We start from the raw sequence: 22979 nt of genomic DNA, 5'->3' as shown, positions 1-22979 counted from the left end.
CCTAACAAAAATCCATCAGTCAGTTTTCAGTTGACACCCACCCAACCTTAACAGCTTTTTAGGATCGATAGTTTCAGACTTCCACTACTCTGTGTGAGGAAATACTTCTTTGCATCTTGAATGGCCAAGCTCTAATTTTCAAGTTATATCCCCCTTGTTTTGTCCTTCCCCACCAAAAATGTTTTCCCTCTCATTATCAAATCTTTTAAAACCTTTGCATTGATCATCCATTAGCCTTTCATAGTCAGGGGAATGCAAGTCTAGTTTATGCTGTCCGCATAATTTAATCCTTTTGGCACAGATTTTATTCTGTTAGTAATTTGCCTGAAATAATGTTTACTGAGCCTTAGTAGTTATCACTTACTTTGCCACTTGATTGAGTTCTGGATGGCAATGGTGAGCAATGCCTTTTAACTTTAGTGACCTAGAGTGTAGCACATATGATTTTTGTATTAACCTTTACTGAAGCTAACTTGGTAATCCACTGGTTCTTCTCTACTGCAGACAGTATGTTCGAGACACAGTAGTTGGAACAATGGGGTTGAAAGCTACCGGCCGATTATGTGACCTTAAAAAGGCACGAGGCCTTCGAGCATGCAGGTTTGTCATTTTCTATTGCACACATTATCTCCAAACGTTGAATAATTGTGATGTTTTTTGGAGCATTAACAGTCCAGGTCGCCTTTCGTGTGTTTACTCGAACTTCATTTTATTGCAAGTGTTAAATGTCTCTCATTCTTCCCCATCACAATTGGTGATATCAGTCTTTCTACTTTTTTGCACCCACCTGAAGACAGTTAGTCTTTATAATATAGGAGCTCCACAGACATTGTCCACTCTCCAGTAACTTACCTAAACAGGCACTTTGTGAATTAGGCTATGAAGAGTGAATATTGGCAGGTTAATCAACCAGAGCAAGTATCACAGCCAAGTTTAGTCCTAATCTCATCTGACATCTATACATGTGGCAGGAGTTTCTGGGTGATGTGAAGGAGTGAGAACCCTAGAATTGATACCAAGCTACTTTTGACAGTGATTTCTGACCGAGGCATTAAAGGATATAAATTCTATTTGGAACAGATATTTTCCATTTGAATTCAACAGAAACATGATCTTAGTGATCTTGCCATAGTGACGTTCAGATTAACAGAATTAAAGAAGATAGAAAGGAGAATTGGGAGTCAGTAATTGTCGAAAAATTTCTGAGTATAGCTGGCCACATATTCGGTGAGCTGTAGTTTTTGCTCCATTGCTATCAGTTATAAATGTAGTTCTCTCTAATGTACCTTGTCTGGTTCTTGTTGTATCTGCTCAGTCGGAAATTAACTTGCAGTGTGCTGTGTTTATTTGTAAGCTAATGTGGTCATGGGCATAGCAATAGTATCCCCTTGTACCCACCACTGCTTATCAATGTCTTCCACACGTGCGTCATCAACCTCCCCAACTGAACAAATCTTTATTGAGAGAAGGTGAGAATCAAATCGATGAGCTGTTTTTCTCACAGCAAGGTAATGATATAGAATAGCCATTCCGACCCAACATACTCTATTCAATTCCTAAAAGCTACCTTTGCAAAGAAATACAGAATAAATAATTCTTCACATTTTCCCACATCATTGGGTCATCTATTTGCCAGCATTTCTAACCATCTAATCTCAGCAAAACCTCAAAGCTCTCACAGCCATCTATGATAAAGCAAATAGCCTTCCTGTTTTCCAAAAGCCTCACTGCTTGCAGTTGAGTTTTATTTTTATCTTCTATTATTCAAAGTTAGCAAGGGATGGGTTGCAAGCCCCTTTATTGACTTCCTGGGATTAGCAACTCTCCAACACAATTGATAATACAAAAGGCATATATATGCGTGTGTTTGCATAAGGGTGTGTGTGTGTATGTATATTTTATATGTTATAATGTATAAATATATATTTCTATTATGTACTCCTATCTAGGCTTGCCAGCATTTCTTACGATCTCCTGTTTGACTGCAACATTATACATTCAGACTTTTGTGACTCTTTCCGCTCCAATTTCTTGCCTGACTCCAGATAATCAAGTTGCTTGCATGACACATGAACCGTATCCATTCCATGGAGAGAAAGTGAATAACAGATTTGAACTAGCCTGGTGTAAAATAATTCATATCACATTGTTATTCAATCGGCTTGATGATCGAGGAGATTGCTTACGTTAGAATTAATAACACTGTAAAAGTTTGTTATATTTTATTTTAGCTGCGTATTAAATTGGATGTAAAATAAACTCCCTGTTGTGATTTGTGGTTTCCAATCAGCGTCAGAAACATGTGATCTTACTGTAGTGATGTTAGGATGAATAGAAACAAGGAAGATTGAAACGTGAATTGGGGAGTGAGTAATTTATTGCGGTAAAGTTGTTGAGTATTGCTGGCCACCTATGTGGGGAGATGGTTGAGATTATGCTTCCCATTTTGAATTTCAGATTACTCCAACCACTGTTGGAGTACCTCGACCATGTTATAGTTAAACTCAAAGAGAATGTATTCTGGTCACGTATTCATAACACTGATTCCAGAGTACGATTTCCGATCTCCTGAATTGTTCATGCTTCATCAGGAAGTTGTGCTGTGATCAGAGGAGCTTTGAGGAATTGCGTCAATTTGGTTTTTGGTCAGAGAGCAGGAACCAGCTCATGGTGCTGTCATTATCTCAGTTGTGCGTTGCCAAGATCAGAGCATTTCATCAGGCCCAATTTCATTCATGAGCTGACTGTAGCACCCCCATCCTGCATCAACCATCTTGTGCCCTTACTTCATGTGAGGTGGAAAAAAATGCAGAACATTTAGTCAGTTTAAAATCCTATGTCAAAATAACCCTCAGGTCAGGCAAGAGGTCCCCTAATTCACTTACATTACCCAGGAATGATTTACTCTTCTAATGTGATTATCTAGTTCTGCAGCCTTTTCATGAGCTATAACAGATCAGTCTTTACTGCCACACCCTCAGGAAAAAGTAAAGCTTCTAGATATCCAATTTTATCTCTGTGTCCCCTTTTTTGCGCATGTGTCCCCTAATTCTACATGAACTCATTGCATCAAATATACTCTATATATGATTTCCCCACCTTTAATCATCGTAAATGCTTTGATCAAATGCTTCTCCAACTCTGCCTCTGTCGCTCCTACAATCCCAGGGCATCAAAATGACGTTTGTCACCTCAGATTAGGAGTTAATCTTGTTCTCCATTAACTTGTCGTAATCCCCCAAGCTCAGAGCAGTGATGATATTGCCAAGTTAGTGTGTGACGGGAAATCCTTCCAGACCCAGGGGAACTGCCCCTGGTAAGGCCACACTTGGAATATTGTGTGCAATTCTGGTCACCCTATTATAGAAAGGATATCATTAAACTAGAAAGAGTGCAGAAAAGATTTACTAGGATGCTACCGGGACTTGTTGGATTGAGTTATAAAGAGAGGCTGAATAGACTGGGACTTTTTTCTCTGGAGCGTAGGAGGCTGAGGGGTGACCTTGTAGAGGTCTATACAATAATGAGAGGCATAGACAAGGTAGATAGTCAATATCTTTTCCCAAAGGTAGGGGAGTCTAAAACTAGAGGGCATAGGTTTAAGGTGAGAGGGGGAGAGATACAAAAGTGTCCAGAGGGGCAATTTTTTCACACCGAGGGTGGTGAGTGTCTGGAACAAGCTGCCAGAGGTAGTAGTAGAAGCAGGTACAATTTTATCTTTTAAAAAGCATTTGGATAGTTACATGGGTACGATGGGTATAGAGGGAAATGGGCCAAATGCGGGCAATTGGGATTAGTTTAGGGGTTTTTTTTTAAAAAGGGCGACATGGACAAGTTGGGCCGAAGGGCCTGTTTCCATACTGTAAACCTCTAGAGAAATCTTCAGAAGATCTGCAGCTATGTGTGTTTGAACCAGTGTAATCAGTAGCATTGCACTGTTCTGTCCTTGCAGAATACGGAAGATACTCAAGGTTTATCAGATGTGGCTACAGCTGACTAATAAGTGATGATCACAATACTTATTTATAAATTTAAAAACACTCTGCTGAACATGTGGTTTATGTTTAATTCCAAATGTTAAAAATGCAATAAGACCAGATGACAGCATGGACTCTATACTATAGATGTGGCATCTGTATACTTAACATTAAACATAATGCCCACGTACAGAATAAAAATCATAGTAAAGAGCTTCAATCATTATTGAACAGGCTGTACTTACTGCTGTCATTGGTTACTTACACGCAACTGACAGGAGCCACGGGGCTGTGTTTCTTGATTGGCAGTAGCAGAAAGGTCAGCAGGAAGAATTCTTTAGGCCACTACAGAGATTGACTATTTTAAATTTTGTTTCTAGGGGAAAGTTACGAGATACCATTTTGGACTGGGAAGATTCTTTACCTGAGCGGGACCTCAGTTTGGCAGATGAAGCCTGTAGGTATGTCTGAAACAACTTGATAGTGGCAGAAATTGGAAGAACATTGGTAACTTTATAACTTAGTTTCTTTTTGTTTACTATTTTTAGAGAATGGTCTTCATTTTTAGGGTAATTCTTTTGACTCCTCCTGATTAGTTAAACATGGATACTATCTCACAAATGTACTTCCAAATTTCCTAGTTCCACTATTGAACCCATGACAACATTTGATTCGTTAGTTTAAGTTTCCAGATGCTAGATTACTAAGATTGAGATCAATGTTACTACCCAGTGCACACTTTGTTCTTTGCTGCTACAGCTACTTTATCACTGGGTTCCTATTGCTGGTTGTTTTGAAATAGTTTTAGACTTTTATTCATTCCCGGGATTGGGGCATTGCCGGCACTTATTACCCAACGCTAGTTTCCCTGAGATGCTGGTGATGTGAAAAACTGGCTCGATAGGCCACTTCAGCAGAGTTATCCATTTGTGCCATGCAGGCTCGAATTTCCTCTTCCTCATTGGTTGTGTGTTTAAGCCTCTGTTTTATTTCTACCTGGTCATCTTGTACATTCATTATACACAGGTTACATGGCACAAATCCTTCCAGTTGCCAATTACATTTTCAAGATAGAGATGACCTACCCTCATCCACACACCATAGACCCTGAAACAAAATTTTGTCTCGTAGGCACCAAAGAATATTTTGGTTCTGGGGGAGGCAAAAATCATTTTTGTCCATCCTATCTGTCAATCCATCCAACAATTGTTGTTCCCATTCTCCAAGCAAAGCCTCATTCATGATACCAAGCTTTGGGAGCAATCCTGATCTCAGGCAAAATCATAGAATCCCTACAGTTCAGAAGGAGGCCATTTGGCTCACTGAGTCGGCACCGATTCTCCGAAAGAGCATCTTATCCAGGCTCACATCCTGCCCTATCCTTGTAACCCTGCCCATTTAGCACGGCCAATCCATCTAACCTGCACATCTTTGGACTGTGGGAGGAAACCGGAGCACCTGTGCAAACTCCAAGCAGATAGGCACCCAAGACCAGAATTGAATCCAGGTCCCTGGCGCTGTGAGGAAGCAGTGCTAACCACTGTGCCACCCAAGATACATTGCTGCCGCCTTTCAGAATACAATGAAATTATACCCCAAAAAAACTCAATCATAATCGAATTGAGCAGTTCAGCAGGAACAAAGGGCCAAATGGCCTATCAACAAAGAACAATACAGCACAGGAACAGGCCCTTCGGCCCTCCAAGCCTGCGCCGCTCATGGGCCCACTAGACCATTCTTTTGGATCCCTCTATTCCCAGTTGTCCCCAACGATCATTTTCATCCCTTGCAACTCTCTCATCTCTGAGTCAGCCAATCAAAATACCCATGAGCAATGTAATGACAAATACCCAAAGTGCTTGAGAACAGAACATTCCAGTTTCCTCGCAGTAACCCCAAGTTCTGCACTTCATTGTTCTCTGCTGGTGTGAGCCCAGACCTGGCTTCTTCCTGCTCAAAACACCCTCCCTGTTCTTGATTAACAGACAGACAGATTTACTATTAAATAGTGCCCTGTGATCAAAATCAGAATGATCCCAAGCTGTTTCACAGGTAGAAAATTACTTTTTAGGGTGTATCGTAGACAAATGCAGCACTTGCTTTGAGCGCAGCGCAATCCCACAAACAGCAGTTAGCTGATTAATTAGCCAATGTATGAACAGCTTCCTCCATTCTTTCTACCCTCTATTCTGAGCTTCTTGTTACTACACTACTCCCCACTCCAGCCTTAAACTTCCACCACTCAATTCCTCTCTCCCTTCACTTCCCTATGTAGCACAGTCTTCACTACATGTGACTTTTCACTCTTTAATTTCTTTCAGAAGGATACTTGCAGACATAGTTTATGCTGCCACAGGTTAAGTACATTGTTTAGAAGTATCTGCATGAATTGAGAAATATGCTGGCATATTTTAAAGCTGTCATGAAGGAATATAGAGGAGAGCTAGATTAGGAACCCAGTTAAATTGAAAGTTAATAGACGATTAACGGTGAAGTTAAGGAAACAAAATAAGAACATAAGAAATAGGAACAGGAGTAAGCCATCTAGCCCCTCGAGCCTGCCCCGCCATTCAATAAGATCATGGCTGATCTGATAGTGGGTTCAGTTCCACTTACCCGCCCGTTCTCCATAACCCTTAATTCCCTTATTGATCAGAAATCTATCTACCTGTGACTTAAACATATTTAACGAGGTAGCCTCCACTGCTTCAGTGGGCAGAGAATTCCAGAGATTCACTACCCTCTGAGAGAAGAAGTTCCTCCTCAACTCTGTTCTAAACTGACTCCCCCTTATTTTGAGGCTGTGTCCTCTAGTTCTTGTTTCCTTTCTAAGTGGAAAGAATCTCTCTGCCTCTACCCTGTCGAGCCCCTTCATTATCTTGTATGTCTCTATAAGATCTCCCCTCAGCCTTCTAAACTCCAACGAGTACAGGCCCAATCTACTCAATCTCTCCTCATAAGCTAACCCCCTCACCTCCGGTATCAACCTGGTGAACCTTCTCTGCACTTCCTCCAAGGCCAATACATCTTTCCGCAAATAAGGGGACCAGAATTGCACACAGTACTCCAGTTGCGGCCTCACCAGTACCATGTACAATTGCAGCAAGACCTCCTTACTTTTATACTCCATCCCCTTTGCGATAAAGGCCAACATTCCATTTGCCTTCTTGATCACCTGCTGCACCTGCACTCTGAGTTTTTGCGATTCATGCACAAGGACCCCCAGGTCCCTCTGCACAGTAGCATGTTGTAATTTTTCACCATTTAAATAATAGTCCATTTTACTATTATTCCTTCCAAAGTGGATAACCTCACACTTGTCAACGTTATACTCCATCTGCCAGATCCTCGCCCACTCACTCAGCCTGTCCAAATCTCTCTGCAGACTTTCCGCATCCTCCACGCAATTCGCTTTCCCGCTCATCTTTGTCATCCACAAAATGGAAGTATTTAAAAGATAATTATTTTCAATATGTTCAATATTTCTTTCAGTTGTAATATTTCAGTCTCAGCATTGCCATGTGTTATCCACTAGTTAGACAGAAATTATGATGGGAATTATCAATCTCAACATCTGGCTGATCTTTGTAAACTTAAACTCTGTTTCCTCCCCCCCCCACAGGAAGTCTGACCTGGCCATTACATTGGGAAGTTCTCTTCAGATCAAACCTAGCAGCAATCTGCCACTCAATACAAAAAAGAGGGGAGGAAAGCTGGTCATCGTTAACCTTCAGGCCACGAAGCTGGTAGGTGCAAATAACCCAGGGAATGAGAGTTCAAATCTCATGGCAGGTTCGGAATATGAATTTAGTTCTTAAAATAAATCTGGAAATAAGAAGCTTTCTGTTGTAAAAACCCAACTGGTTCACTGATGTTCTCTCAAAATTGGAGTTGAAAATCTATCATTCTCAATCACACCAAGGTGCCTTACTGCTGAATGAAGTGGAGTACCGCTTGCCTCTCGGTTGTGTTTAAGGAAACCAGGGATAGCTAAGAAATCACAGGCTAACCATTGACACCAAAATCCTGAGAATTCTTTTTTAAAGCGGTACTGCTTTTCTATGCACTCAATTAATAGGGAAATTGGATTACTAAAATAGCTCACTGACAAAATGGATAGAGAAGTTGCATATTTTATAATATTATCATGCAGTTGAAGAAGCTTTAGCAAATTGCTTCCGTAAAACTTGTGGATGGTATATATGGCAGCCATGGTGGCAGAGGGAGTGAATATCGAAGGTGGGGCGGCACGGTGGCACAGTGGTTAGCACTGCTGCCTCACAGCGCCAGGGTTCGATTCCTGGCTTGGGTCACTGTCTGCGTGGGTTTCCTCCCACAGTCTAGAAGCCGTGCTGGTTAGGGATATTGACCCGAATAGGCGCTGGAGTGTGGCGACTAGGGGAATTTCACAGTAACTTCATTGCAGTGTTAATGTAATCCTTACTGGTGACTAATAAATAAACTTTGAATGGGTTGCCAATCAAACAGGCTACTTTGCCCTGAATGGTGTTTTGTTTTTTAAATGTTCTTAGAGTTGCACTCATCCAGGTAAGTGCAGAGTATTCCTTTACATTTCTAACTTGTGCCATTTTGATCATGGAGAGACTTTGCAAATTAAGAAATTCATCACCAGAGGCCCAGCCAATGATTTGCTCTGGTGGCCGCAGTATTTGTCTCTGGCTAGTCGAGTTTAGTTTCTGAATGTTGATGGGGGCAGAATGTTGATGGGGCACAGATCAGCTAGATAGTCAATATCTTTTCCCAAAGGTAGGGGAGTTTAAAACTAGAGGGCATAGGTTTAAGGTGAGAGGGGAGAGATACAAAAGTGTCCAGAGGGGCAATTTTTTCATGCACAGGGTGGTGAGTGTCTGGAACAAGCTGCCAGAGGTAGTAGTCGAGGCGGGTACAATTTTGTCTTTTAAAAAGCATTTAGAGAGTTACGTGGGTACGATGGGTATAGAGGGATATGGGCCAAATGCGGGCAATTGGGATTAGCTTACGGGTTTTTTTAAAAAAAGGGTGGCATGGACAAGTTGGATCGAAGGGCCTGTTTTCATGCTGTAAACCTCTATGACTGTATGACTTATTCAGCAATGGTAATGCCATTGATTCACTCTTGTTGAAGATGGTCATTGCCTGCCACTTACTACACAAATGCTGCTTGCTACTTATCAGCCCAAGCCTGAATGTTGTCCAAGTCTTGCTGTATGCAGGCATAGACTGCTTCAGTACCTGAGGAGTTACGAGCGGCGCTGAACCCTTGACCTTATGTTGAAGAGAAGGTCAGTGATGAAGCAATTGAAGATGGTTGACCCTAGGGCACAGAACAAAAATGAACTGTGCTTTTAGAGTGTTGTTTAAGTGAGTGGTGGTATTACAGTGAACAGCAGATTGCCTCCCTGTCACTTCTCTCCATTTTGCTCCTTACTCTCTGAAAAGTAATTACGCTTCCTAAATCAGAGTTTAAACATAACAGCAAATAATGTATTTGTTAATGTAGTTTGAGTATCAATCATGGCAATATTCAGCATCCATAGCGTGTGTTCAAATATGGCTGCCGCTGCTCTGTTTTCTTTGTTTGACCTTTACCGTCTGCCACTGTGGGAATTTTCTAACAAAATTCTGAGCGAAACCAGGAATCCATCAGCATTAGCAACTGCATTGGTTGGGATTGTTTCACAAAGATTTAGGCAACATTTTATCTACTATGTTTTGTAAAACCATTCAGAGATGTTCTGGCCACTATTTGTCCCTCAGCCAACATCACTAAAAGAAATGGGGTAAGGGTATCAAAGTGTTTCTGTGGACTAATAATCCAGAGGCCTGGATTAGTGAACCAGAGACAGGAATTCAAATCCCACCATAGAATCTGGGTAATTTAAATTCACTTAAATACAATCTTGAATAAAAACAGGTATTAGTAATAGTGACCATAAATTTACAGGATTGTTGCAAAAATCCATCTGTTGATTAAAATCATTCAGAGAAAGAAATCCGTCATCATTTCCCAGTCTGGCCTATATGTGACTGCAGGCCCACAGCAATTTGACTCTTAACTCCTCTCTGAAGTAGTCAAGCAAGATAGTCAGTTGTACACAAGAAGGTGTCAGAAATTTGCAATAAATACCGACTCTACATCCTGCAAATGAATTTTTTTTAAAAGCCTCACCTTTATCTCATAATCCATTGCTTGCTGTAAGTCCAGGTCTGAGGCATTCAAGTCAGGGGACCCTGTCCTATACAAGAAATCCAGATACGATCTATGGAGAACCATCTAAGATGCCAAGAGGCAATTCCAGACAAAGCTGGAGTCCCAGACTAACCACACGGACCTCCACCGACTATGGCAAGATCTGCAAGATATAATAGGCTATGAGATGAAGGCTTGTAGAATCGTCGACACCAATGCACCCCTCTCAAATGAGCTCAGTGCACTCTATGCCCATTTTGAGCAAGAGGTCAGTGATAACATGCCTTCTACCCCGGAAGCCTCGGTCAAACCAGTATCCGAGGTCAGCATCACAGATATCAGGCCAGTCTTCTTGAAAGTCAACAATGAAATTGACTGGACCAGATGGGGTACCTGGACGAGCACTCAAATCCTGCGTAGGCCAGCTGGCAGGGGTAGTCGCAGACAACTTTAACCTCTCCTTACACCGAAGCGAAGTCCCTACCTGCTTCAAGAAGACAACCATCATTCCTGTACTAAAGGAAAGCCAGACAATGTGCCTTAATGGCTCCGACATCCATCATTATGAAGTGCTCTGTAAGGTTAATCATGGCACAAATCAATTCCGGCTTCCCAGATTGCCTGGTTCCACTACAGTTTGCCTGTCGCCACAGTCGGCACCATCTCCTTGGCCCTACACTCAATCCTGGAACACCTCGATAACAAACACACCTATGTCAGACTCCTATTTATCAACACTAACTCAGCCTTCAACACCATTATTCCTACAAAACTCATCTCTGAACTCTGTGGCCTAGGGCTCAGCTCCTCCCTCTTCAACTAGATCCACACCCACAGACCGCAATCAGTAAAGATAGACAGCAACACCTCTTCCATGATTATCCTAAGTACCGGTGCCCTGCAAGACTGTGTCTGCAGTCCCTTACTATACTCCTTGTACACTTATGATTGTGTGGCCAAATTCTACTCCAACTCCATTTTCAAGTTTGCTGATGACACCAGTGTAGTGGGTCGGATCTCAAACAATGATGAGACAGAGTACAGAAAAAGACAGAATCTGGTGAACTGGTGTGAGGACAATAACCTCTCCCTCAATGTCAGTAAAACGAAGGAGATTGTCATCAACTTCAGAAGTGTAATGGAGGACATGCCCCTGTCTACATCAATGGGGATGAAGTGGAAATGATCGAGAGCTTTAGGTTTCTAGGTGTCCAGATCATGTCCTGGTTCCTCCACGCCGACGCTATATTTAAGAAAGCCCACCAACGCCTCTACTTTCTCAGGAGGCTAAGGAAATTTGGCATGTCAGCTACGACTCTCATCAACGTTTACAGATGCGCCACAGAAAGTATTCTTTCTGAATGTATCACAGCTTGGTATGGCCCTTCTCTGAACGAGACCGCAAGAAACTACAAAGGGTTGTGAACGTAGCCCAGTCCATCATGCAAACCAGCCTCCCATCCATTGATTCTGTCTACACTTCCTCCTGCCTTGGAAAAGCAGCCAGCATAATCAAGGACCCCATGCACCCCGGACATACTCTCTTCCATCTTCTGTCAGGAAAAAGATACAAAAGTCTGAGGTGACATACCAACTGACTCGAGAACAACTTCTTCCCTGCTGCCATCAGACTTTTGAATGGACCTACCTCGTATTAAGATGATCTTTTTCTACACCCTAGCTGTGACTGTAACACTACATTCTGCACCCTCTCCTTTCCTTCTTCCCTATGTACTGTATGAATGGTATGCTTTGTGTGTATAGCGCGCAAGAAACTATACTTGTCACTGTATCCCAATACATGTGACAATAAATCAAATCTAATGGTTGCTGTTTGTGCAGTCTTTCTATGTGTCAATTGACTGCCACATTTCCACGTGAGAACACTTCAAAGTCCTTTATTGGCCAAGAAACGCAGTGATGTCCTGAAATTAAAGGCGTTATATAAATCCACATCTGTCTTTTGTTTTACTCGTACATTTGTTATATACTTCAGTATCCTTCAGAAAAGTCCTACCTGAGTCAAAGTAAATCAATTTGAACCAATTGGATGCATGCATACTGTGTGTTCAGCTAACATCAAGTGTCTGGACCCATCAACTGAGACATGGTATTCTAGTTACGTACCTGACTTTCCTTCCTGTATTTAGTAACTAATGAGCAAACAAATTGCAATAACACCTTTCTTGTTGTCAGTCCTGTCATTATGTCACTTCAAGAGTGTTTAATTGAAAGTGGACGTGACAGTTTCTATATAGATTTAAGCAGCAGGGAATGTCTCTCTCCCTATAATTTATGTAATATCTAGAATCATTACACCTCCCGTTGTTTGGAATTTTTCATTCACACACACACAACCATAGAATCCCTACAGTGCAGAAGAGGCAATTGAGCCCATTTACTGAATAAAAGATTATTCAGTAAAAAACTAAGTACTTCATGAAAAGTGACTTCAAACAGATCTCAAACTTCAGACAGCTGCATAGGTTCAGAATTTTGAAATGTACGGGTGTACAAAATATACAGCACCAAAAGAGCATATATATATATATATATATATATATATATCTAAAAGTATTCTTGTATTGCTCCGTGTCTCAAACTTGGAGTACTTGTCATAAAGATAAAAGTTATTGAAATGGTGGTGGAAGCTGATTCAACAGTAACCTAACCTCCTAAAGGCAATTTAAGAAATATTTGAAAAGGAAAATTGGGCACGGTTATGGGAAAAGAGTCAGGGAGTCAGACCGATTGGATAGTCATTTCAAATAACAGGCACAATGGTTGTCTAGAAGGTTCTATGGTTTACGTGTACCTGATGGGATAAGTTTGAAATCTGAGGTGATAACATTGTTCCGCTTTGTTCAGATCCACATAATCAGCTGAAAAAGGCAGTTTCCAGGGCACTTAGTGATCCCTTTAAATTGTGACATTGGGCTGTTCAGCCAGTGTGCCAGAGTCAGGTTGTGATAGCTCAATGTGTCCTCGAATACATTCGATTGTCTGGTACGTGGGAACCGACCCCCAAAGCTCAGTTGGTTGGACGGCTGCTTAGTGATGCAGAGCGACGCCAATAGCATGGGTTCCGTTCCCGTACCGACTGAGGTTATTTATGAAAGCCCACCTTCTGAACCTTGCCGCTCGCCTGAGGTGTGATGATCCTCAGGTTAAATCATCGAATCCCTACAGTGCAGAAGGAGGCCATTCGGCCCATCGAGTCTGCACTGACCACATCCCACACAGGCCCTTTTCCCGTAACCCCACATATTTACTCTGTTAATCCCCCTGAAACTAGAGTCAATATAGCACTGCCAATCCACCTAACCTGCACATCTTTGGACTGTGGGAGGAAACCGGAGCACCCGCAGGAAACCCACGCAGACACGGGGAAAATGTGCAGACTCCACATCGACACTGACCCGAAGCCAGAATTGAACTCGGGTTCATAGCGCTGTGAGGCAGCAGTGTTAACCACGGTGCCACCTTCGTCATAGGGGAGAGCTGCCTGTGGTCAACTAGGACTATGGTGACTTCATCTTTACTTGGGAATTATTACAGTATTTGATCTTGAGTGTCAGGTACTCAATAGAAGCATGTTGGTTATTCAACTTCACCAATCTGTGCTTTGTGAATGGTATTTTACATTGTTTTCTCCTTGTGCCTCCAGGACAGACATTCAGATCTGAGGATATTTGGTTACATTGATGAAGTCGTGGCCAAACTAATGAAGCACCTTGGTATCGAAATTCCGAAGTGGGAAGGACCAGTGGTGGTGGAAACAGCAGAAGCAATCAAACCAGAAATGGGGATACTGCTTCCCATCAAAGCCGACCCCGACAGCAAACCAAACATCAAAGTCAAAAGGCAAAGTAGAGACACTGAGGAAGAAGGGGCGAGTGGGTCGGATTCATTGATGCCAGCCTCTTCGAAAACCAATGGCTCCTTTAAACAAGATTGCCAAGAGATGGACTCTAACACCTTTGAGAGTAAGCGCGTCAAACTCGAACCTGTCATGGTGTGAAATGTCAACTCTTTCTACAAAACTATGGGACTTTTTTTCTACAAACACGAATGTCTAATTGTAACTTTATATTTAATTATTTTAAATTCTGTACTAAATGCAACAAATCTTGCTGTTTGTGGCTTTCCGCAAGTTTTTAGAGGAAGAGTAAGTCGAACCCTCAGTAAAAAGGGTCCTGTTTAATTGTAGCTTGAAAAAGCAGTCCTGGAAACCTTCATTCTAAAATGCATTAAAGGGAACATTAGGAATATTTGACCATTAACTAATGTAGTTTCTGTATACTTAAACAGCAGGTCTTGTCCCCGGAAATCATGAAACGTCGAGGATGGTTGTACTTGGTGTCTTTGGAAATTTTCTGGCATATGTTTGATACTTTTTCTATAAACAAGAAAAATGATCGTTGTTTTACTGCTCAGTTTTTCAAACTTTATGCAGTTTATGCTGACAGTGTAGTGCTGGACACGATCACGGTTGGTGTGTTGTTAATTTGAAATCTAAAATGCCAGTAGGATTTTGCTCGTTTGGATGAATGGTATAACCATTAAGCTGTATTCGGGGCTTGATGCCCCATTTAACTTCCAGTGCACAACACACTCAGCCAGTTGGTCAAAGTAAGGTTACGGTCATTATTTTTTTTGCTCATTACATGAAGATTAGTCCAGCATTTGAAAAGTGGACACAAATGTTTTTCATAATGAGATTATTCTTCGGACTTAAATGTGATGTCTCCACTGCTGCTGTAACTTTCCGTGCTAAATTTATTTCCCAGCTGTTAATCTGTTCTGAGTGATGAATAAGTAATACTGTTCACTTCAATTTATATAGCAGCTAAAGATGTCAGTGTCTCAAAGGATTTCACATATCAAAGTCTGCTGATTATTATGCAGACAAAATCTAACTAACAATCAATGTGAAACCAAATAAACATTGAACATTCCAAAGCTAAAGCAAACTTTAACAATTACAGCACAAATGAGGAACTATAATCCAATTGACTGTCAGTCAACTTGATTACATTCATTTGGTGCAATTACTATTTTTGTATGTGATAGAATCTGAACTCCAAATGGTAACTAGAATCAATTTATACCAATGTTTGAACTACAGCCCCAAATCAGAAGTTGTGAGGTTATTTCCACTTGAGCGAGTTGAGCTAGTAATTCAGCCTGACGCCCTTTTGCACTACTGAGGGAATTCTATGCTGTCAGAGGTGCCATCTTTCGGATGCGATGCTAAAGCGAATCTCTCAGAAGATCCTATACAAGATCCCCAACATCGAAGAAACATGAGATCTCGCCTTGGTCTCCTGGTCAATAGTTATCCCTCAGGAAACTTTGCTAAAACTGCAGATAACTGGTCATTATCACGTTGTTTGTCGGAGCTTGCAATGCGCCAGTTGGCTGCCACATTTCCTACGTTATAACAATGACTACACTTAGAGTACTGCATTGATTCTCAAGCACTTTGAGACATCCTGAGGTCGTGAAGGGTTCTGTCAAATGCAAGTCAAATTTTCTCTTGGGAAAACTAAAGCAAGTTGCAGATTTTCCTAATTTATTCTTTCATGGGATATGGGCACCGCTGCTAGGCTTTTAAGTTTTGTTGTCCATCCCTAATAGGGAATCTATGATTCTATGAATTGCACTTGAGAAGGTGGTGGTGAGCCACAGCCTTGAATCCCTGCAGTCCATGTGGTGTAGGCACAGTCAGAGTGCTGTTAGGGAGGGAGTTCCAGGATTTTGACCCAGTGACAGTGAAGGAACAGTGATGTAGTTTCAAGTCAGGATGGTCTGTGGCTTGGAAAGGAACTTGCATCTGTTGCCCTTGTCCTCCTAGGTGGTAGAGGTTGTGGGTTTTGAAGGTGTTGTGTAAGCCTTGATGAAGTATCACAGTGTATCTTGTAGATGGTACACACTGCTGCCACTGTGCATCCGTGGTGGAGGGAAGTGGTAGATGGGTGGCTGCCGAGGAGGATCCTTTGTCTTGGCTAATGTCAAGCTTCTTGATGCTTTTGGAACTGCACTCATCCAGGCGAATGGAGTATTCCATCACACTCCTAATTTATGCCTTGTAAACAATGGACAGGCTTTGGAGAGGTAAGAAGATGAGTTAACTGCTGCAAAATTTCCAAGCCTCTGACCATCCCATGTAGCCACAGTATTCATATGGTTAGACTCTCTCGAGTTAGAGATGGTCATTGCTCGGCACTTGCGTGGCATGAATATTGCTTGCCAGCTCTTGCTGCATATGGACAAGAACTGCTTCAGTACCTGAGGAGTTGCGAATGGTGCTGAATGTTGTGCGATGTTAGAAATGGCGGAGGTGCTTAATGAATACTTTACCTCGGTATTCACGGTGGAAAGGGATCTGGGTGGTTGTACTGCTGGTTTGCGGTGGACAGAAAGGATCGAGCATGTGGACATAAAGAAAGAGGATGTGTTGGAACTATTGAATGGCATCAAGGTTGGTAAGTCGCCGGGACCGGATGGGATGTACCCCAGGTTACTGTGGGAGGCGAGGGAGGAGATTGCGGAGCCTTTGGCGATGATCTTTGCATCGTCGATGGAGACGGGAGAGGTTCCGGAGGATTGGAGGATTGCAGATGTGGTCCCTATATTCAAGAAAGGGAACAGGGACAGCCCGGGAAATTACCGACCGGTGAGTCTAACCTCAGTGGTTGGTAAGTTGATGGAGAGGATCCTGAGAGACAGGATTTATGATCATCTAGAGAAGTTTAGTATGATCAAAAGTAGTCAGCACGGCTTTGTCAAGGGCAGGTCGTGCCTTACGAGCCTGGTTGAGTTCTTTGAAAATGTGACCAAACACATTGACGAAGGAAGAGCGGTGGATGTGGTCTATATGGACTTCAGCAAGGCGTTCGATAAGGTCCCCCATGCAAGACTTCTTGAGAAAGTGAGAGGGCATGGGATCCAAGGGGCTGTTGCCTTGTGGATCCAGAACTGGCTTGCCTGCAGAAGGCAGAGAGTGGCTGTGGAGGGGTCTTTCTCTGCATGGAGGTCAGTGACCAGTGGAGTGCCCCAGGGATCTGTTCTGGGACCCTTGCTGTTTGTCATTTTCATAAATGACCTGGATGAGGAAGTGGAGGGATGGGTTGGTAAGTTTGCTGACGACACCAAGGTAGGTGGTGTTGTGGATAGTTTGGAGGGATGTCAGAAGTTGCAGCGAGACATAGATAGAATGCAAGACTGGGCGGAGAAGTGGCAGATGGACTTCAACCCGGATAAGTGTGTAGTGATCCATTTTGGCAGATCCAATGGGATGAAGCAGCAGTATAATATGAAGGGTACCATTCTTAGTGTAGAGGATCAGAAGGACCTTGGGGTCCGGGTCCATAGGACTCTTAAATCGGCCTCGCAGGTGGAGGATGCGGTCAAGAAGGCGTACGGCGTACTAGCCTTCATTAATCGAGGGATTGAGTTTAGGAGTCGGGAGATAATGCTGCAGCTTTATAGGACCCTGGTTAGACCCCACTTGGAGTACTGCGCGCAGTTCTGGTCACCTCATTACAGGAAAGATGTTGAAGCCATTGAAAGGGTGCAGAGGAGATTTACAAGGATGTTGCCTGGATTGGGGGGCATGCCTTATGAGGATAGGTTGAGGGAGCTTGGTCTCTTCTCCCTGGAGAGACGAAGGATGAGAGGTGACCTGATAGAAGTTTACAAGATGTTGAGAGGTCTGGATAGGGTAGACTCTCAGAGGCTATTTCCAAGGGCTGAAATGGTTGCTACGAGAGGACACAGGTTTAAGGTGCTGGGGGGTAGGTACAGAGGAGATGTCAGGGGTAAGTTTTTCACTCAGAGGGTGGTGGGTGAGTGGAATCGGCTGACGTCGGTGGTGGTGGAGGCAAACTCGTTGGGGTCTTTTAAGAGACTTCTGGATGAGTACATGGGATTTAATGGGATTGAGGGCTATAGATAGGCCTAGAGGTAGGGATATGATCAGCGCAACTTGTGGGCCGAAGGGCCTGTTTGTGCTGTGGCTTTCTATGTTCTATCATTAGTGAACATCCCTGATTTTGAGTTTATGATGGAAGGATGATGAAGCAGCTGAAGATGGTTGGACCTAGGACACTATCCTGCAGAGCTCCTGCAGTAATGTTCTAGGACTGAGATAATTGACTTCCAACAACCACAACCATCTTCCTTTGTGTTAGGCATGACTCCAACCAGCAGAGAGTTTTCCCCCGGATTCCCATTGACTTCGGTTTTGCCAAGGCTCACTGATGCCACACTCTGTCAAATGCGGCTTTGATATGAAAGGCAGTTGCTCTCACCTCTTCTCTTGAATTCAGCTCTTTTGCCCCAGTTTGGACCAAGGCTGTAATAATGTTAGGAGGCCAAGATTGTCATGAGGTCAGGAGCTGAGTGACCCTGGCAGAACCAGCTGAACGTTAGTGAGCACGTTATTGCTGACGGAGTGTCGCTTGATGGCACCGTCTATGAGACCTTCCATCACTATTGATGATTAAGAGTAAACTGATGGGGCGATAATTGGTGCAGTTGGATTTGCCCTGTTTTTTGTGGGAGGGAATAACTTGGGCAGTTTTCCACACTGCCAGGTAGATGCCATGTTGCGGCTGTACTGGAGCAGCGTGACTCTGGGTGCAGCGGGTTCTGGGCCACAGATCTTCAATAATATTGGCAGCAGGTTGTCAGGGCCCAGTCTTTGAGGTATCCAGTGCCTTCAGCCATTTCTTGATATCACGTGGAGTGAATCAAATTGGCTGAAGACTGGCATCTATTATGTTGGGGACCTCTGGCGGAGGCTGAGATGGATCATCGCACTCGACACTTATGGTTTACAGTGCTGCCACTGCTTCAGCCTTGACTTTTGCACTGATGTGCTGCGTTCCCCCATCACTGATGGTGGGGATATTTGTGAAGCCTAAGCGTCCACATCATTCACAACTGGTTGCGGTAGAACTGAAGAGTTCAGACCTGATCCATTGGTTGTGGGATTGCTTGGTTCTGTCATTTGCTGCTCCTGCTATTTGACATGCCAGTCATCCTGTGTTGTAACTTCATTTTATTATTAGGGTGTTGCTTATGCTTATGATCTTGCTTATAACATGCTCTCCTGCACTCTTCATTGAATCAGGGTTGACCCCTGGCTTGATAGTAATGGATATATGCCCAGGTTCATGAGTTGCAGATTGTAGTTGAATGCAATTCTGCTGCTGCTGTTATCCTACTGTGCCTCATGGAAGCCGTTCTGAGGAAATCTTATCCCATTTAGCACTGTGGTAGTTTCGCACTTCATGGGATCCGGAGTCATAGTTGAGGTCTTCCAATGCAACTTCCTCCTGACTGTGTACCACTGTACCACCACCTCTGGCAGATCTGTCATGCTGGTGGGGCAAGGCCTATCCAGGGATGGTATAAGTGGTGCCTGGGAGATTGTCTGCAATGCAAAATTCAGTGCGTATGATTATGTCGGGTTGTTACTTGACTAATCTGTGGGAATACCCCTAGATGTCAGTAAGGAGGACTCTGCAGGGTTGACAGTGCTGGGTATGCTCTTGTCGTTTCTGGTGCCTTGGTCGATGTTGACAAATGCCCCAACTTTGCGTTCCTGACCCAGGAGCAAAAACCTGCACATTAGTTCGCCCTTTTGATTTTGCAGCTGTGTTGCTAAATTCGGTGAAACACGATAGGTCTTAAATAATAAGCAAAGAAAAGTTTCATATATGTCATAACCTTATTCAAGAAATATGCTTTACCTGGGGCTTAAAGGGTTAAATTAAGAATGATGTAGCTTTTGCTACCAAATAAACCTGTTGGACTTTAACCTGGTGTTGTTAAACTTATTAAATTAAGAAGGCAGGGTGCTTAGACCAAAGCTGCATTTCCTTGAGTATAGATAACTAAAAGGTGATTTAATTGAGGGGTTTAAAATGATTAAAAGATTGGATGATGTCGCTAGAAAGAAACTCTTTCCTCTGATGAGAGTCCAGAAGAAAGACTATGGTTAGTCTGTTCAGGAGTGATGTCAGAATCACTTCTTCACACAGTGTGGTAGTGGAACTCTGAAATTATTTTCCCCAAAAGATGTTAAGGTAAGGGTCATTTGAAATTTTCACAACTGTGATCTTTTTATTAGGGTACGGGTACAAAGGATTTGGAAACAAGACATGTAAGAAATTAGAAGACAGGTAGGCCAGAATCTAATTTGAGCAGGCTCAAGGGGAAGAATGGTCTACTGCTGTGTTCCATACGTATTTGTAATTTTCTTTAGAGAGGAGCCAACTGTGAAGCACAATGGCTTGCAAGGTATTCGCTTGGTGCTGTTCATGACTTTGATTATATGTGACAAGCCCTTGTGTCATTAGTCAGCTCTTCCATTTGTGGTGAACCTCAGACCTGTGCATTTTATAGTATCGAATAATTGAACTAAATAGCTCAGTCTGCTGTTTTAACATCTGACTGGCAGGCTACAATCTGCACTGCAAAGTGCTGTGCCATCACTGACAAAACTGATTGATCTCTGCATGCTTGATTCATCTCGTGAAGTCAGCTCGCATCAGAAAAGTTCATTTTACAACATTGGTTTTCAGCCTGTCGTCCCCTGTGAAGGAATAGCTCATTGAACCTGGATTCTGGACTCAGGAACTCATACAAGCCAATACTCGTTTTCTGCTGTCTTGGTACTGTATAATCTTATTTTCTCTATTCTTCTCTTTATTGTCTGAATGTGGAGATGACATAGAATCCTACAGTGCAGAAGGAGGCCATTCGCCCCATCAAATCTGCACCGACCATAATCCCACCCAGGTCCTATCCCCATAACTGCATACATTTACCATAGCTAGTCCCCTGACACTAAGGGGCAATTTATCATGGCCAATCCACCTAACCTGCACATCTTTGGAGGAAACCAGAGCACCCGGAGGAAACCCACGCAGACACGGGGAGAATGTGCAAACTCCACACAGACAGTGACCCAAGCCGGGAATCAAATCCAAGTCCCTGGCGCTGTAAGTCCCTGGTGCTAACCATCGTGCTGCCCATTGAGAACGCTGCTTCCCACATTTTGATTGTGTGCAAATAACCTAACCCTTTAAGTTCATCCCGACTTGGGTTTGCTGTGGAGCTTTTAATAGAAACTTGAAACAAACAAAAACCAAGGAGTTGGGGAAATATGCCACTGCTTACAAAGAGGAAACACCTTTCTGTTTAGAGGGGTGATCAAAGAAGAAATTGGTGCCGTTTGAATTAACTTCCCATGCTGATCCCTCTGCACTCCTCCCTCCAGCCTTCCTGTCTGTGAGAAAAATTGAGGTTTCATCTGGGATCACCTATCACTTATTTGAATTTGACCAGAGTCTCATGGGCCAAATCTGAAATAAGAGTCAATGGGGAACCAGAAGGAAAAACCCAGTGACGATACCAAATTTTAAAACATGGTAAATTACCACAGCCAATTCCTTTAACTAAACACTGGCAACTTTCGATACCCAGATGTGTGTCAAACCAGGAGACCTGAACAGTGAAACAATAGAATCGATAGAAACAGAGCAACTGAAAGTTGTAGCTACAGAGATCCAGTTAAAATTACCCAGTAAAATGAAGAGATATGAACTGATCCAGTTGTCAGTAGTACACTTGAATCTCTCGTATCCAACAGAGCAGATAAATGGAGGGCTTGACCCTGAAAGCTCAGAATGCAACGCTAATTTCAGGAGAGAGAAGAAAAGAAAACATGAAGCTCAGGAAAGAGCGAGCAAGGGAACAGGAGATGGAAAGAGAGAAAGGGAATGTCAGGGGAGGGAGGGAAATCTAGCTCTGAAAACGGAATGGAGCTAGCAATTCAGAAGAAGGGAGAGAGAGAAGCCAGACTGCTAGAAGCTGCGCGGAAAAACATCTCCATCTGATAGCATCCCCTACCTCCCTGCCCTGAACCACACTCTGAGGCCTTCAAGTATGCTAGAGTAATTCCTAGTTTCAAAGAGAGCGATGTGGAGTGATTTATGGCCACTTTTGAGAAATGAGCAAGACAGCTAAAGTGGCCATTTGATATCTGGATATTTTTAATTCTTGGGCAGCTGCCTGGAAAAGCCCAAGAGGCTGACACTGTGCTGATTCCTGATGTGTCCACAAGTTATGAGCGCTTTTGAGTTAGTCCCCAAGGCATATCGGCAGCAAATCCGGAGAGCTTGTAAGCAGCCCACACTTGAGTTTGAAAATTGCATTCAATCGATGGGTACGGTCCTTAAAGATCCCATGCAATAGGCAATTCCAGCAGGAGTGGGATTGCAACTTGGTAATTTGGTGCAGAGTCAAAAGAAAAAGGAAGCCTTTGTCAAGGCTCGGAGGCTGGGAACACATGAAGCAAGAGTGGAATGCAAGGAAAGTAGAAAGAAACTTAAGCAAGGGGTCAGGAGGGCTAAAAGGGGTCATGAAAAGTCATTGGCCAGCAGGATTAAGGAAAATCCCAAGGCTTTTTATACATATATAAAGAGCAAGAGGGTTGGTCCACTCAAGGACGGGAGGGAATCTGTATGGAGCCGGAGGAAATGGCTGACATATTAAATGAGCACTTTGCGTCAGTATTCCCCAAAGAGAAGGACTTGGTGGATGATGAGTCTGGGAAAGGGTGTGTAGATAGTTTGGGTCATGTTTGTTTTGTTTTCTTTCTTGCTTCTTAACTGTTGATCTGCAGGGAGAGATCCAGAGAGCATCCTGAGAAGGTAAGCGACATAAAGACCTACCTCGGGTATCTGCAGCAATAAGTGAAGGTAAGAGTTTAATAAATTTTCTTAAATAATTTAACT

General features: G+C 43.0%; 1 protein-coding gene across 2 annotated transcripts in view; it reads left to right on the top strand.

The window, feature by feature from the left end:
- Window positions 1–14590, top strand: part of sirt6 (sirtuin 6) — a 53253-nt gene extending 38663 nt beyond the window's left edge. For both annotated transcript variants that reach the window (XM_078198215.1, XM_078198214.1), the window contains 4 exons: window positions 505–600; window positions 4358–4438; window positions 7600–7723; window positions 13835–14590. In XM_078198215.1, the coding sequence (XP_078054341.1) occupies window positions 505–600; window positions 4358–4438; window positions 7600–7723; window positions 13835–14188 (655 nt within the window). In that variant the 3' untranslated portion in view covers window positions 14189–14590. The remainder of the gene's footprint in view (window positions 1–504; window positions 601–4357; window positions 4439–7599; window positions 7724–13834) is intronic.
- Window positions 14591–22979: the final 8389 nt, after the last annotated feature.

Source organism: Mustelus asterias, chromosome 26 (genome assembly GCF_964213995.1).
Source record: "Mustelus asterias chromosome 26, sMusAst1.hap1.1, whole genome shotgun sequence".
In the NCBI taxonomy this organism is placed as follows: Eukaryota; Metazoa; Chordata; class Chondrichthyes; order Carcharhiniformes; family Triakidae; genus Mustelus; species Mustelus asterias.
Note: the sequence above shows the minus strand (reverse complement) of the source record. Positions and strands in the feature narration are given on the sequence as shown.